Source organism: Crocodylus siamensis, chromosome 14 (assembly GCF_052110815.1).
Source record: "Crocodylus siamensis isolate JL-2025a chromosome 14, ASM5211081v1, whole genome shotgun sequence".
In the NCBI taxonomy this organism is placed as follows: Eukaryota; Metazoa; Chordata; order Crocodylia; family Crocodylidae; genus Crocodylus; species Crocodylus siamensis.
The window spans coordinates 11,492,030-11,508,123 of record NC_143408.1 but is presented as its reverse complement, the minus strand read 5'-3'; the positions used below and the strand labels follow the sequence as shown (position 1 = coordinate 11,508,123).

The 16,094-nt window shown below is 50.5% G+C and overlaps 1 protein-coding gene across 1 annotated transcript in view; it reads left to right on the top strand.

Annotated features, from left to right (window-relative positions):
• Positions 1–16,094, top strand: part of LONP1 (lon peptidase 1, mitochondrial) — a 73,206-nt gene that overhangs the window by 34,645 nt on the left and 22,467 nt on the right. The window contains exons 8-9 of the mRNA XM_090027263.1: positions 6,828–7,048; positions 13,388–13,526. Of these exons, the coding sequence (XP_089883389.1) occupies positions 6,828–7,048; positions 13,388–13,526 (360 nt within the window). The remainder of the gene's footprint in view (positions 1–6,827; positions 7,049–13,387; positions 13,527–16,094) is intronic.

Genomic DNA, 16,094 nt, shown 5'->3' with positions numbered 1-16,094 from the left:
TGCCAGGCACAACAAGCCAAGTCAAAAGGGTGGGTTAGCTTGATGGTGTGTGAACAGACTAAGGAAACAATGAGGCTTTCAGAGCTGAAATTCAGTGCCCCCTGCTGCAAGGCCAAGTTGTGGGTCTCAGGGGCTTTCACAGCAGCTCTGGAAATTGCAGGTTGCTGCCCTAGGGTCTCAGTCAGAGGTAGACCTGCTAGACCCAGGCAAGGGCAGAAGGGCATCCCAGCCAAGGTAATCAGGATCCAATAGGAAAAAAACAGAGACCAACATAAGCAGTATCTCAGGATAGCTTTGTTTGCTTACTTAAATAGAAAGGTGTTACAGCAGTTCCAGAAGATGTCCAAGTTTAAACTTAGGTTTCAGAGCTGAGGAGCAGCTGCCAAGAGTGGCCTCTGTTGCATTTTCATCAGGTGGACTTGACATGCTGATGGTATTTCTTGCAGGAGGTTGCTCTTTGCTGACTTTAGGGATTGTGATGAGGTGTAAGGGAGAAAGCTGTCCTTGGGCATGTAGAGCTCAGACTGTTTAGGGCAGGAGTGTCAAACATACAGCCTGTGGGCCAGATCTGGCCTGGTGCTGCTCCTGGACCTGATCAGACTCACATAGGGCACAACATGCCCCTGGTTTAGGGCGTTATAGTCCAAACCAGCACCAGATTTCACCTGGAAAGCTGTTGGGAGCCAGTGCAAACTCTGGACCAGTGGAGTTACGTGTCCCTAGTGATCCAGGCCAGAAAATTTCACTGTTGGCCCTCTATCAAACTCTGGAACTTGAGTTAGACCAGTGATTCCCTAGCCTTCACTGTTCCTGGAATATATCTTATACTTTATTATCCTTGTCAGCCTGTTTTATCTCTGTAATTTCCTGTGGCCGTGATCCATGTTAAAGGGCCTTGTAGACAACATGTTGTCCATGAGCCATGGATTAGTGATCACTGTGTTAGACTGAAGCCTGTAAAGCTTTCAGAGAATAAACTTTTGTCCCGTGGGGACTAAAAGAGACTGATGTGCCCGATGCTGTACACTGACTGAGTGCTGAAGGTCCTTGTAGTAGCTGGGGATTAATTAGATTATAGATGCCCTGATAATCCTAACTGGCGAACTATATGCCGTGCTGCAGAAGAGAATGCAAATTCTGCTAAGATCCTTGCCAGTCTAATGTGGGGAACCGTTTTGCTAAATCCAGATCTAGTGATCAGTTGGCCCCTGAGCATTTGAGAGGAGATTGCTAGCCAAACATCAAAGAGAATGTTCTCTGTACTATTTTACAACTTGGTCTATCTCATTGACATTCTGTCTTCAGCTATGGCTAATCTCTTATGCTTCAGAAGAAAGACATACCTGAACTATGTGTCAAGGGAAAATGTTCCTCTTTGGTATCTGAACCTGAAGGGCCTTCTTTGGGATAAAGCTGAAGCTCTGAACCATGAGTTTTGACTTAAGTCATTGTCTTATTGCATGGTACACATGTTTTATGTATTCTGAGAGCAATGCAGGCAGTTTTGCCCAGGAAGGGGGAGGAGAAGGGGATACTCTGGAGAGATAGGGCTAAGACCCTACTAGCCTCCGTAGAGTCTCTCAGAAACTAAATTAAAGCATAGTTCTAGAAACTTTTTAAAGAATTCTAAATAGTAAGTTATTCTAATATTGAACTACCCTGGTCTCTATAAAAACTCCATCTTAATTAAAGCGAATTTCTTAACTTCAGTTTCTGTCAGTAGCTTTTGTCAGCAAGCGATAGAAATCTTTAGGTAAGAAGGTTGAAAAAAGTTTGATGTAGTTCATAATAACTAATGACTTTTTGCTTATCTTTGAGACAAAATTGCCTCCAAAGCACAAGGTCAGCACTTTTTCGTAAGCAAAAGTTCCCTAAAAAACACCGGTTATTTGCTTGCCTCAGAAGGAAGGGCATTTGCATCTATCATTACCCAGATTTGACTGATCAAGGACAGATTTCAGCAGGAAACTGGAATTTAGTCTTGCCCTCATTTCCCTCAGCTAGGTTTTGTAGCAAGCTATAATACGTCATCTCTTACTGTGTAATGGATAATAAAGGCTTTTATGAAGTCTTTCAGCTTTAGGTTGGAGTTTGCCTCCCCAAAATGGATTCCTGTTGACTTAGTGTTCAGGGTGGAATCAAACCTGACTAATTATTTGGGTGCATCTGAAACTGGTAGTACCTACCTAAGCATTACCTGTCTCAGGAGTATTTTCCTGCAGACCTGCACCCCAAATAGCGTACACACATTATTTTGGAAGGCATCTTAAAAAATAAAAATTCCAGAGTTATGGCTGAGACCTGATCGGAGAGACAGAGTGCAGCTCTGGAGCATCAGCAAAAGTTGGTTTCAACCCTCTTATAGTCATTGCCAAATAGGCAGCAGCTTTTGACTGTAAAGCCAAAAGCTACTGCTAAGTTACCAGTTGTCACGGAGTCACGTAGGTGCCCCGTGACTGTGAGTGAGATTGGCAGAGCTGTCAATCACCATGGCAGCTCAGGTGCCGGTTGCCAGGGCGACTTGGTGGGTCAGGTGGCCAGAAGGGGGCAGGGCTGGGCCTTTATAAACAGCTCAGGCCAGAGCCTGACCAGCAGTTCCCTTCTGACTGCCACAGGAACAGGAGCTCTGCGGCTGAGCTGAGCGGCCTGAGTTAGGAGTTGCAGTGTTACCACGCTGACTGGCTGCGATGATGCTGGGGACAAGAACGCCCTAAAGGGAGGTAGGCTTGAGAGCCTGGTAAGGGGCTTGGAGTTCATGTTTGGAGCACGGAGACTCTGTGTGGTTTAGGTTACAGCCGGGTGGCTTGAGTTTTGGTTACAGTTATCCAGAGGACCGGGTGAGGCTATATAGGGGAGTGAGGAGGCCTCACGGGGGCTCGCCAGCAGTTTGGGGGTTCCCAGTGCCCAGGAGGGGCAGGGTGCCAGTGGGGCACTATTGTTGGTGCCAGAGAGGCGCGGTGTTGTGCCGGAGAGGCACGGGGTGTGGGGTCAGGGACCCCAGCCCATAAGGGTGGTGTTTGCCCAGTGGGGGCAACAGACCCAGCGAAGGGTCAAGGGGACAGGCAAGGCGGCGGCCGCCTGTGCCCCAGCATGCGGAGTGCGGTAGTGGCCCCAGAGAGGGCAAAGGCCCAGAGTGGGGCAGAGAGAGAGAGCGCGTGCGAGGAACGCAGGCATGGGCCCAGAAAGGGTGGGCAACGGCCGCGGAGAGCGCGGGTGCGGTAGGGGTGCCGGTAACAGGGCGGCGGTATCGAGCCAGGCCCAAGGGCGCCGGTAACAGGGGCGGCGGTGTCGAGCCAGGCCCAAGGGCGCCGGTAACAGGGGCGGCGGTGTCGAGCCAGGCCCAAGGGCGCCGGTAACAGGGGCGGCAGTGTCGAGCCAGGCCCAAGGGCGCCGGTAACAGGGGCGGCGGTGTCGAGCCAGGCCCAAGGGCACCGGTGTCGAGCCAGGCCCAGGGGCACCGGTAGTAGCCAGACATCGGTGAGACAGGCCTGGGGGCACCGGGAGCAGGCTGGTGGATAGGAGCCAGGCCTGGGGGCACCGGGAGCAGGCTGGTGGATAGGAGCCAGGCCCGGGGGCACCGGGAGCAGGCTGGTGGATAGGAGCCAGGCCCGGGGGCGCCGGGAGCAGGCTGGTGGATAGGAGCCAGGCCCGGGGGCGCCGGGAGCAGGCTGGTGGATAGGAGCCAGGCCCGGGGGCGCCGGGAGCAGGCTGGTGGATAGGAGCCAGGCCCGGGGGCGCCGGGAGCAGGCTGGTGGATAGGAGCCAGGCCCGGGGGCGCCGGGAGCAGGCTGGTGGATAGGAGCCAGGCCCGGGGGCGCCGGGAGCAGGCTGGTGGATAGGAGCCAGGCCCGGGGGCGCCGGGAGCAGGCTGGTGGATAGGAGCCAGGCCCGGGGGCGCCGGGAGCAGGCTGGTGGATAGGAGCCAGGCCCGGGGGTGCCGGGAGCAGGCTGGTGGATAGGAGCCAGGCCCGGGGGTGCCGGGAGCAGGCTGGTGGATAGGAGCCAGGCCCGGGGGTGCCGGGAGCAGGCTGGTGGATAGGAGCCAGGCCCGGGGGTGCCGGGAGCAGGCTGGTGGATAGGAGCCAGGCCCGGGGGTGCCGGGAGCAGGCTGGTGGATAGGAGCCAGGCCCGGGGGCGCCGGGAGCAGGCTGGTGCATAGGATCCTGGCCCGGGGCGCCAGGCGGGCAAGGAGCCCAGGGTGCCCGAGAAGGAGAGAGAGCACCAGAGGGGCGAGGGACCACATAACGTCCCACGGAACAGCTGCGAGGCTTGGGGCGTGCTAAAGGGGAGGTTTGGAGGCACGCATACCCCTTAAGGGAGGGGCGCACCGAGGCACCCCATTTGGAGTAGGGGCAAGAACACATGCCGTTCACTAGGGGAATAAAGGCAGGCTCCCATTTAACCATTTAAGATCAAAGTCGTGGTGGGCGAGAATTTGAGGGTGCTGAGTACAGCCTTGAGTGACAGTAGGGGGCGCTAGGGAGTTCACGGCCGTTCTAGGCCCCGCTCCCTCACACCAGTGTTTGAAAAGGTTAACTCAGTAGCTCTTATCCCATCCTCCTGAAACAGTACTGCTTGCCAGTTGTACACAGTGGTATTCTCTCTCTCTCTCTCTTTCTCAGAAGAAAGAGCAGTTACTTACTCTTAAGTAACTGTAGTTCTTTGAGATCATAGTTTCAGTTCATACGCTATTCCTTCCTTCTTCTGCCCCTTTGGAGTCCTCATCTGTTATGTTCGTTAACAAGTCATGGCCATACAGACTAGATGAAAGTATTATAAAGAGGATAGATAATGAGTTAGATCTTCTTAGGACAATATAGTAATTGCTCTTTCTCTTTAGTGTGTGTGTGTGTACACCACTGTGTACAACTGGCAAACAGTACTGTCTCAGGATGATGGGATAAGAAGTTTCAGCTGCATCAGTTGAACTGGGACTATAAGACTGCCTTCATTAGGCCTGGCATCATGCCAAGCTACTACAGCCATAATACACTGTTTGGCAAATGTCAGTGGATTAATCCAAGTCTCTTCCTTTGATATCTAACAGGCATACCGCATTTACTCATGTGAATAGCCATCGGTGGCTCAGTGCCTACTTGGAAGGAGGTATCAGGTGGGGTTCCCTAGGGGTTTGTCTTGGGTCCAGTAATGTTTAATATCTTCATGAAGGATTAGGGACTGAGTGCATGCTTAGAAAATGTGCAGATGATACCAAGTTGGGTGGAGTTGCAGACACACTGGATCTGGCAAGGATCAAGAATCTCTTGGATAGGCTGGAGAAAGAGTCTGCAGTCAACCAAATGAAATTAAATAAGGACAAGTGCAAAGTCTCACACTTGGAACAGAATAATTGCACACATGAACAAGAGACTGGGGAATGACAGGCTTCGCTGTAGTACTGCAGCTGGGCCAGATTAGTTTGACACCCCTCCTGTAAAGCCAGCATCTAAGGAGGAATGCATCTTTGTAAGCAACTCTGGGGATGATGCACCAAAAACTATGAGTGATGCACCAGGGATGATGAACTGAGGACCAAGCACTAAATATAATTTTAAATGCCTGCAGTTCTGTGTTTGGTCTATGAAATGATTCAGAGATTTATGAGTTTGCACCAAGATTGGGGTGTAAGTACTGCCCAATCACTCTTGTGCCTGCCTCTGAAGATGATAGGTTTTGTCCTTAATGTGTAGCTCCAGATGGTGCATAAATCTTGCTGCACCTTAAAGTCCATCTCTCAAGTAGGTCTGCAACTTTAATAATTATATTTTGTTTCTTATAAACTAAGCCTATATCATAAAGAAATTATTTAAAAAAATAGTAAGATCCCACAGTGCTTTTATCAAAATTGTTTCTTAGAGTAGAATCTAGAGGTGCACCAATACATTGGTTCGATATTGGATTGGCACCGATATAAAGAAAATTGATTATTGGAAATTGGCCTGATGTGACTGATAAAAGTCCATGCAGCCGCAGCACAGAACACAAGCAGTGAGGAGCAAAGCCTGGCAGCTTAGAGAGCTGTATGCAGCTAGTAAGTCTGCTGTGGTAGAAGGGGAGGGGGGAAGGAAGGGGCCTGATGGGGGACAGCTCAACAGCCCCCATGGTGAGGGGGGGAGTTGAGGCTGGGGTGCACACTGCCCAGCCTGAGTGGAGCAGGGCATGGGATGGAGCCACAGCTTGTCCAAGGGGCGCTCCTGCCACTGCATGCACCCTGGGAGGGCAGGCTGCAGCTGTGGGCTGGGGGCTGTGCTTGGGGCAGGTGGTGACAGTGCTGGGAGGGGGTCTACCCAGGGGGTGGGGCAGGGCGGGGGCTGCAGCCACCACAAATTTCACTGTAGCTCCCCCAACCCTGCCTCCCCATGCCCTGAGCACAGCCCTGCCCCACCTCACACAGATCCAGGGGCACCCCCCCCATGCCCTCCCAGGGTGCATGCAGCAGTGAGGAGAGCCACCTCCCCCACCCTGGCTGGGCAGTGCCTACCCCAGCCCCACTCCTACCCTCACCGCAGAAGGCGTTGATCTGCCCCCCACTCCCGTTCCCTCCTCCCTCCCCTTCCACCGCAACAGACTTACTAGCTGGACACAGCTGTATTGGAAATTTTATCGTATCGGCCTATATGCCTCCTTAAAAATCAGCTATTGGTATCGGCCCCCAAAATCTCTATTGGTGCACCCCTAGTAAAATTATACTGTAAGTGAGATATTCCAAGGTTTATTGGAATTCAAATGCTGTGAAGATCATAAAGATCCCTTTAGGAAGAGATGGAAATATGAGATGTTTGACTGTTGGAACAAATTAAAGTTACTCTGATAATTTCTTTGTTTAGGTTGAGGAGAAAATCAAACAGACTCATCGCAAGTACCTTCTCCAAGAGCAGCTGAAGATTATTAAGAAAGAACTGGGTCTAGAAAAGGACGACAAGGATGCTATAGAAGAGAAATTTCGAGAACGGTTAAAAGATCTAGTAGTACCAAAACTTGTTATGGATGTGATCGATGAAGAGCTGAACAAACTTGGTTTGCTGGACAATCACTCTTCAGAATTCAAGTGAGTGTACTCTAATACAAATTGTAATAGGGATTACTAGGGCACCTCAGAAGTGGAGGTTGCTATGCTCACTTTGCCTCAGAGTATTGTTCTCTTTTTTGCATAACATAGAATCTCCTATTGATCTAATATAGTTTGCCAAGATAATTATGGTCCTGCTGACTTTCCCCAATGTAACAGTTGAATCTTTCAAGCTTTCTTTGGGGTTTTAGAAATGTGGTTTTAGTCTGTTTGAGCAAGGAATACAGTTTCCTTCCTCACCCTTGCGCAGTGCCTCCAGTTGTAACTCTCAAGATGTATTGCTATGCTCAACCCCTACCTCTCATGTCTTTTCATTTCTTAAAAGTGGGTTCTAGCTTTCATGTAAGGTGAGCAGCCTGTGGGCAATTGTTACTATGTGACAGGCTGAGCATCATAATACAGTAAAATCTCTGTTATCCAGCATCCCTGGGGTAAGGGGAGTGCCGGTTATGTAAAAACTCTGGTTATCTGAAATAGCCTGGCAGGTGTTTCAGAGCCAGCTGGGGCGGGGAGGGTGGTGGTGGCTGCACGTGGAGCGGCGCCAGCTCAGGGTGGTGTGTGGTGGCGGTGACTGCTACATACCAGGTTTACTCCCTTACCCCCCCCAGCATCCAGCCAGAGGAGCAGGGTGGGGTTGTGGTGGCCGCACATGGAGCAGCGGCAATACAGGGTAGCGGGTGACAGCAGGAGCTGTCACGTATGAGCTTTCGTTCCCACCCCCACCCCATTCGCATCTGGCTGGCCAGCTGAAATCTCCGATTAACGGAGTATTCTGGGTGGTTAAGTACCGGATACCAGAGATTTTACTGCACTTGCTAGTTCATTGACAAATTTTGGACAAGATGGAAATTGCAAAGGACTAAGTGACTTTTCCCAACAGAGTCAGTTACTCATTGGTATGGGCTTTCAAGAGCATGCATTAATTTGTTCAAAGTTTTTGGAATTTGAAAGCTTTTTTGAAGGTGAAGTACTGTTTATTTCATCATGTAACTGTATATTTATTTATTTATGGACAAGTGAATGTTATGGCATTTTTGTTTCTAAAAATACACTAAATATTTTTGTTTATAGAGTGGATTCTCTGCCAAGCAGTGCTAGAAACTTGCCTTAAATTTCCAGCATGTTTCTTGATACACTCTAAACTAGAAATGTTAGTATGCGGCGTCCTGAGAAGACTCCTCTGAGACTAGCAATGACTGTGGTTCTTCCCTTCACTTTGCCATGTGTGGGGGGAGTGGTTTAGTTCCATAATGTCCCATCATATTAATGCCTGCATGATTCATTAGCAGAGTCGGAACCTCTAGGTCCACCGTACAGACCTCTGTCATTTGCACAAATAGAGTAGTTGATTAGAATTTGTAAGCTGTATGCATCAAAAGTAGAAATGAATGGCACACACTTCACCAGTGGTATAGTGAGACTGAAAATAACATATTAGCCTTCAGTCTAAAGTCTAGTGGGTAGAATATTCTACTGCCATTCCCTGATTTGACCCCTTCTACTCCACCCTCTCCCATCTGTTCAAATTCTGGCCGTCTTCCTCACCCTGGTTTCTAGTCCTAAGGGCGTGTGTAAATAAAACAGGGGCCCTAAATTGAAGCGGTGGGTTTTTAAAAACACTGCTTCATTTTAGGGCCCTTTAAATCCCCATGTTGTGCACACACCTACTTACCTGCCTTTCCAGTGGTGGGGAGGGGAGGGTGAGCTACTGGTGGGCGGAATGGTCTTGGGGTGGGTGGAGGGGTCTGTTGTTTCCCTCTGCGGCAGCAGCAGCTCCACCCCTCTCTTCCCCCCCCGGTGGTACCCACCTACAAGCACCCGGCTTGGGTGGTCCCAGGGGGCACCGCAGCTGCAGAGAGAAGCTCTGGGTCCCTGTGCAGCTCAGGCAGGCTGGCTTTTGGGAGGGGTGGGAAAATCGCTGCTTTTTTTTCTTGGGCGGAGCCTGCTTTCCAGGGCTGCTTCCTGCAGAGCCCCTGAGCTGCATGTACTTAGTTTGCTGCCCTACAGCCACAAAGCGAAAACTCCCCCAAGTCATTTAAGACACATTACATCTCCGAATTTGCTATAGCAGCTGGAATTAGTGCACAATATGCTACCAACACATGCAAATACCAACACCATTAAAGCAGTGCAAAAGCATTTAACTGGCTTTAAAGTGTCATATACACATGCCCCTCGTTTAGTCTACACATGGCCCTGGATTCTAACCTTCATTTCACATCCATCCTCGGCCTCCTCTGTCCTGCAGGTACTGTTCTCTCCCATTCCTAGTTTCTCATCCAGTCCTTCAGTTCCCCAACTCTAGTCTCTATAAATATACTTTGTCCCTGTTCATGGCTCTGTCCTCCAATCTGTGTCCTCCATTTCCTTGTTCCATATTATTTTCCCAGCTGATCCTGAGGAACAGGTATGGGACAGATCATTCTCTGATTTTTTTTATAGCTCTCATCCCTCCAGTTCTGACTTCATCCCTATCTAAAACTAGTCTTTACTGGCTTGCAGCCCTTTTCTACCTTTAACAGGATGGTTTATGATCCTAATGATACTTCACCTTGTTGCATGTCTGGGTTATTTTCCCCTTACAAACCTGATGGTTGCTTCCTCCTCCATGCTTTCTGGGCCCAACAGGGGGCTTATTAAGAGCGAAGGACAGATTTTTTCTCTGCTCTCAGTAAAGGCACCTAAGTATAGTTCTGCATTTGCAAGGTAAGATCTGTTTAGCCTATAGCTGGAGCAGGCACAGTGCAGATGAAATTTAGCTGCTAAATTTCCAAATGTGCCAGGGAGGGGGGGTTGTTTATTTTTTCCTTGGCGGGCGGGGATTACAGTATCAAAATTTGTGAGGATTTTCATGGAGGCAGAAAAGACATATTCATAACAAAGATTTCCCTGACCAATTTCAGGTCCCAATGCCAAACCATGGAAACACAGGAGCTCTTAAAATAAAAGGTTGCCAGAAATCTTTAATAGATCTCTATTTTTATAAATAATTGAACATTTGGGTAAAAATTTACGTATCAAGTGTTTTGGGGTGGCTTGGGATTGTTTTGGATAATTTTAACAAACAGTGCTGCAGTGATAAAACTGTTTTCAGTTGCTTATAACTGGATGTGTTGGGCAACCTTAATATGCAGTTTTACTATACCTGCTTACAGTCACATATCTAGAATGTTGAGAGGTAAATGCCAAATGAGTGGTTCAAAGGTTACAAAAATCAAGCATTAAAAGAGTAGGAAATAGATTTCTTCAAATTTAGTTTTGTCTTTTGGTCCTTTATTTTTTTTCCTACTCTTTCTCTTTGGGGAGGTAGAGGATGATTTATATTGGAATGATCCCATCTCAGGCAGGGGGTTGAACAAGATGAGCAATGGAGGTGCCTTCCAGCCCTACTTCTATATGGTGATGGGTCAATATTAAGCACTGAATGAGACGAGACTCTGGGGGAGAGAGTATGACAGGCACCTGGTCCTATTTTGGCCCCTCCCTTGTCTCTAGGCAAACTGCCTACCATGCTTGCCTGCCACGCCTTGTTGATACTGCTTATGATATCAGATAAGCGGAAGGCTGCCCTTTGTGCACCCAAATGACTTTGGGTGATCAGTACATGCTCCTGCCATCCCTACATGTGTCCCATGCCTTGCACACACATACTACCCCCCTCTCACTGGGGCCTCTTGTACTCCGTCAGCTCTTGCCCAGTCTTTTACATGCTGCCTATCCAGGCCACACTCTCTCTGCCCTGCTTCAGAGAAATCCTCAGACTTTTCTCTCCACCCCTTGGTCAGCCCTGGCGTGGTTTTTTAGGCCTCTCCTATGACCCTCACCCAAACAGGACTGAGCGATTGCTCAACTACAAGCCTACTTCGCCCCTAGCCCCTCACCAGACCACTACGTCCTTTGAGCCACAACTCTGCCTCTTTACACTAGGGCCTAGGATCTTCCACCTCTTAGGACTCAGCCACTCCTCCATGAGCTGAACTGGCCCCACAACTCCACCCTGCAACTCTCAGGGCCCAGCGTATTACACCCCCCTTGGGTTCAGGTGCTGCTCATTCAGCATGCCTGGGCCACCTCCAGGGTCCAGCACCCCATAGGGCTCAGGTGCAGCTACTCTGCTTGCCTACTTCCCCTCCCCCCCAACTTTCCTGGTAACCCATCCAAAGGTGGGGGCAAGGGTTTAGGTGCCTTGACCCACCTTACACTGGGGAGGTTCTCAGTCCCGGTATTTATGTGGCCCGGCCCCACCACAGGTAGGACCACCAGGCCTCCCTATCCCAGCAGGGTGTAGTTTTCGGTCATGCCCAGGGCCAGTGAGGCCTCCTCCTTCCTCATAGCCTCACCCCTATCTCCGAGATACTCCTGGAGCAAGAGCTCTGCCAGGCGCTGTTACTCCCTGCTGGCTGATCTCAAAATGCTCTGCTTTTATAACAGAGCTGTCCCAAAATGACCACTCTCATTAGCCACCTGGCAACTCCCTGCTCCAGCCCTTAAAGTGACAGACCTTAAAGAGTGTTTTGTCACAGAGGGGAAAGATGGTTGTGTGATCCAAACCTCATCCTTATGCACGTCCTTCTTTAGAGTTGGATAAAAAGTCCATTGGAAATTTGGCCACTTCTAACTTCTGTAAGCTTCACTTGGCAATCTAACTTAACTTTTTATAAGTTGTGTGTGAAGTTAAAATTTTGAAATGTACAACATTCCCTTCCATGTCGTGTGGATTTGAACTTTTTAGTTAGGGACAGAAGTTATGCATAAACCAGTTTAAGTTATCAGAAACAGGTTTAAACTTGTAACAGAACAGAAGTTCATTGCATTTAAACCACTTTCAAAATGTCTGAAACTAGTTTAAGATAAACCTGGATGGATGTAGTATCAAACTTAACTGATTTAGGTCAAGCTGGTTTATGGAACTTCTGTCTCAGATCGCCTCCCAGTTCAATGTAACCTTGCAGCCATAGGCTGTGCTACCTGCTTCAACATAGCCCCTCTGCTGTCTAACTAGAGCACTATCATTCCCCTGGCCTGGCTAACTGAGAAGGGGGTGGGGGGGGGAAACCCAGCCCTCTGACTGGCACTGAATCCCCAGCCTGGCACTGCTGGGGAGGGCGGGGGTTTGGCTTCTCCCCCAGGAGCAGGCCTGGAGTTCCCCAGCCACACACCCTCCTCAGCCTCAGCAGGTAGCCCATGCTGGGGTTTGGCTTCATCCCTGGGAGCCAGGAGCCTGGCATCCACACCCCCTCCTCAGCCTCCAGGCCAGTTGAGGAGGTGGGGGCAGAGCCTGCAGCAGGGGCTTGGCTCTGCCGCCAGGAGCAGGGCTGGAGTCCCCCCGCTATGCCTCCTCCTCAGCCGACCCAGAGGCTAAAAAGTAGGTGACCAGGGGACTGGTCCCCCTCCTCAGCCCCTAGCACACCCTCTCCTTGGCCTCTGGGCCAGCTGGGAGGTGGAGAGGAGCCTGTACTGGGGCTTGGCTTCACCCGCCAGAGCTGGGAGCAGGGCTGGAGACCCCTAGGCATGCCCTCTTCTCAACCTCCAGGCTGGTTGGGAGGGTCAGGGGGGAAAACGGCACTGGGGACTTGGGTTTGCCCTCTGGGGCCGGGAGCCTTGAATGGGTGTGAGCTTTGCCCCCCTGCCCCTCCAGCTGTGTCAAAGGCTGAGGAGGGGTGTGGCTATGGGATTCCAACGCTGCTGTGGGCAGGCGGAATAAAGCCCCTGGTTTGGGCCCCTGCTCCCCGCCTCTGCATCCTGCCCCAGTATCTGTCCCATGTGCCAGTTCCCGTGGAGGCCAAGCCCAACAGCTCTGTCACACTCCTGAAGGTCCTATGGCAATTCTATTACAGCTTCCCAGTGCGGTGCCTGCTGCTACCACTACTCTAAGAAAGCAACTCTAGCCACAAACTATTTGTTTAGTTATTTTGATCAACTTCCAAACAATTCAAAAAGAAGGTAAATAGCACTTCAAAGGAAACTCATAACTATAAGAAAAAGTATTTCCCCTGCCCAATGATCTTCACGCTGCTGAATATAAAAAGCCTGTGGCAGTTATTGAGGGTGTTCAGCTCTTTGGAAAAAGGTCTGCAAGAATGAACCATAATTTAGCAACAGCTTCCATTCGTCCCATAACAAAGCTGACACACAGCATTCCACTCCATCCTCTCCACAAATATAGTTTTAATTCCACTCATCCTGCTGAACTACGTGCATGCATACTCACTCAGTCGCTTGCACTTTACTGTCTTTTGCATGTTTTCTCTCTCGTAGCCACCCCATCTGTGGTTATTTTAGGAAAGCTGATCTTTGTTTTTTGCTTGTATCTGCTAGTGTTACACGGAATTACTTGGATTGGCTCACATCTATCCCATGGGGCAAATGCAGTGAAGAGAACCTGGAACTCACCAGAGCTCAGGCAGTTCTGGAGGAGGATCACTATGGAATGGATGATGTCAAGAAACGAATTCTGGTAAAGCACACTCAAAACATTCAGGCTGTCTCTTCTAGTTAGCATTGTGCAGCCTAATTATATGTCTTACTTGTGACTCGCCATTGAACTTGTATTTCTTTATGTATCTAATGGGGAGATGCATGAATATTGTTTAAGCGGGGGCCACAGTTTTAGTGGATCTTTGGGAAGATAAGGAGGAACAGCCTGGGAAACCCCCCAAAAGAGTGAAGTTATTACTGTTCTCTGATGTCAACCGGAGACCCAAATTTGTGTGTATTTAATGTATTTTAATTGCTAATTGTAGCTGCTGCTTTGTGAAGTTTTGCCACCTGGTAGGCAATGAATAAATGTTAAATGTAGAGGTCAGGTTGAATGCCATTCTAGATCATAAAGGCTAATGTGACAGGGGGCAAGCTCAGGGCTGAGATTCAAGTTGGCCTGCCCACCTGTCCATGGGGCAGTCTGCCTGGGCTCACATGCCACAACTTTGCTGTAACAATGAACTGGTGGAAAATGCAGGAAGCTGCCCATTACATGCCCTGATGCCAGGGGGTGCTATCCGTGGCTCCGTACTGCCCCTACACCATTGCCCTTGCCTTGCAGATGGTATCCAGTATGTCACAATGCTGCTGGCCTAAAGCCAGGCCAACGTAGTCCTTTGTCAGGCCTCATTCACGCATGCACTCATACCACTCCCCTCTCACTGGGGCCTCTCGCATTCCACCCTCTCACAGGGTCTCTTGCTCGCTGCACAATACTGTGCTCCCTGCACTCTGCCGTGCTCCCTTGAGCAGCCATCAGGCTATCCAAGTCACACCTCAGATGGCGAACGGAGGGCTAACTCTGCCCTAGCTCCTCACCAGGTTTCTTGCACCCAACAACTTGAACTCATGTGGTTTGGCCCATATGCTGCTGCCCTTCTGGCCTTCCCACGGCCCTACTCAGCACACCCCCTTGGGCTGCCCTTCAGGCTGACTCTCAGCCCTACATAACCCCTGTTAGGGCCTTCACTACCACCCCCTCCCTGGGGCTACATAACTATCCTCTCCCTGGGGCCTCCAAAATCTTTCACCCCTGCAGGTTCAGGTGGCTGCATCTGTGCCTGGCCCCACTCTGTTCCTGGGGTCTTACACCCTCTGGGGCTCAGGTGGCCATAGCTGTACCTGGCCCCCTTACCCACAGTGTTGTGGGAGCTGGGGTTATTAAGGTGCCCCAACCTGTCTTTCACCAGGGAGGTGAGCGGTCCTGGTATTTGTGTGGGACTGCCATGCCACTGGCAATCCCACCAGCCCTCCATATCTCAGCAAGATGCAGTTTCAGGTCATGCCGAGGACCGGGAGCCTCCAAGCCATCCTCCTAGCTCCTGCCCTTGCCTCCAGGATGTTCCATGCCTCAAGCGACCCGGATGGTGCAGCTCCCTCGGCTACAAGCAGCTAACTGCTGTCTCTGCCTGGCTGGTCTTTGTTTGAAAATGGCCGCCTTAATCAGGCACCTGTTGGCTGCCTGCTCCAGCCCTTAAAGTGGCAGGTACCAGAGGTGCACCGCTGGAGCTAAGTACAAACGTTTGGAGCAATTAAATCAGGTTCAGAATGTCCACCTGATTTAAACTTAGCTCACCCTGGTGCAGGACCTTATAGTTGCAGGCCCAGTCTCAGTGACCAGCAGTCAGTTTAAACCTGTAATTTTACAGAAGTTCCATGTACACAAACTAGTCTAAAAATTGGAGAACCCAATTTAAGATGAACCTAGATCTATGTACTATCAGACTTACTTGGTTTAGGTCAAACCAGTGCATAGAACTTCTGTCCACTTCCCCTGCACAGCCCCAGGGCTGGGAAAACCCAGCCACTGGACCCAGCCCTGGGGCTGCTCTTTTCATTTCCTCCACACTGGTCTATTTTTTGCAACCCTGCCCAGCCAGCCGCTTGCTCCCCCTCCCCCTGCCCAGCCAGTCCTCTTAACCCCCGCCCCACAATCCACGCCTGGTGCTACTGCTTTTATCATCCTTTGCCACTGGCAGAGCTGAATAAGTCTGATGGGGGGGCAACGTTGCCACCAGCATAGCCCAGTCCAAGCTTCCCCTCCCCAGCTGGGAGGAGCCCGGCATCGGTCCCAGCTCTGGACAAGCCGCTCACAGCTCAATTCCACACTCCACCCCAGCTGTGCAGCTCCTGCCCCTGCCCCAGCCCCACTTCCTCCTTCACAGTGGGGGCCTTGATGTGCCCCTTCCCTCCACACCCCCACCTGCAGGAGCTCTCCGTTCTCTGCTGACACAGCCGTGGCTGCCTGTGGGAGGTCCCCACTCGCCGCCAGCACTGCTGCTGCCACCACCTGTGGGCAGTTGCTATGTCCCCCCAGCCTCTGGGGGCATGCGGCATTCATGCATACTGTTGCTGAAAGTTCAGCAATTTCACCTTTTGAGTTCCCTCAGAACTCTCAGATGAATGCCATCCAGTCCTAGCAACTTATTAGTATTTATCGATTTGTTCCAAAACCTCTTCTTCTGTTGTCGATTTAGTGTGATCCAGCTCTTCAGACTTATCTACTAGGAAGGATTCATCTTTCATGGGAATTTTGCCACTATCT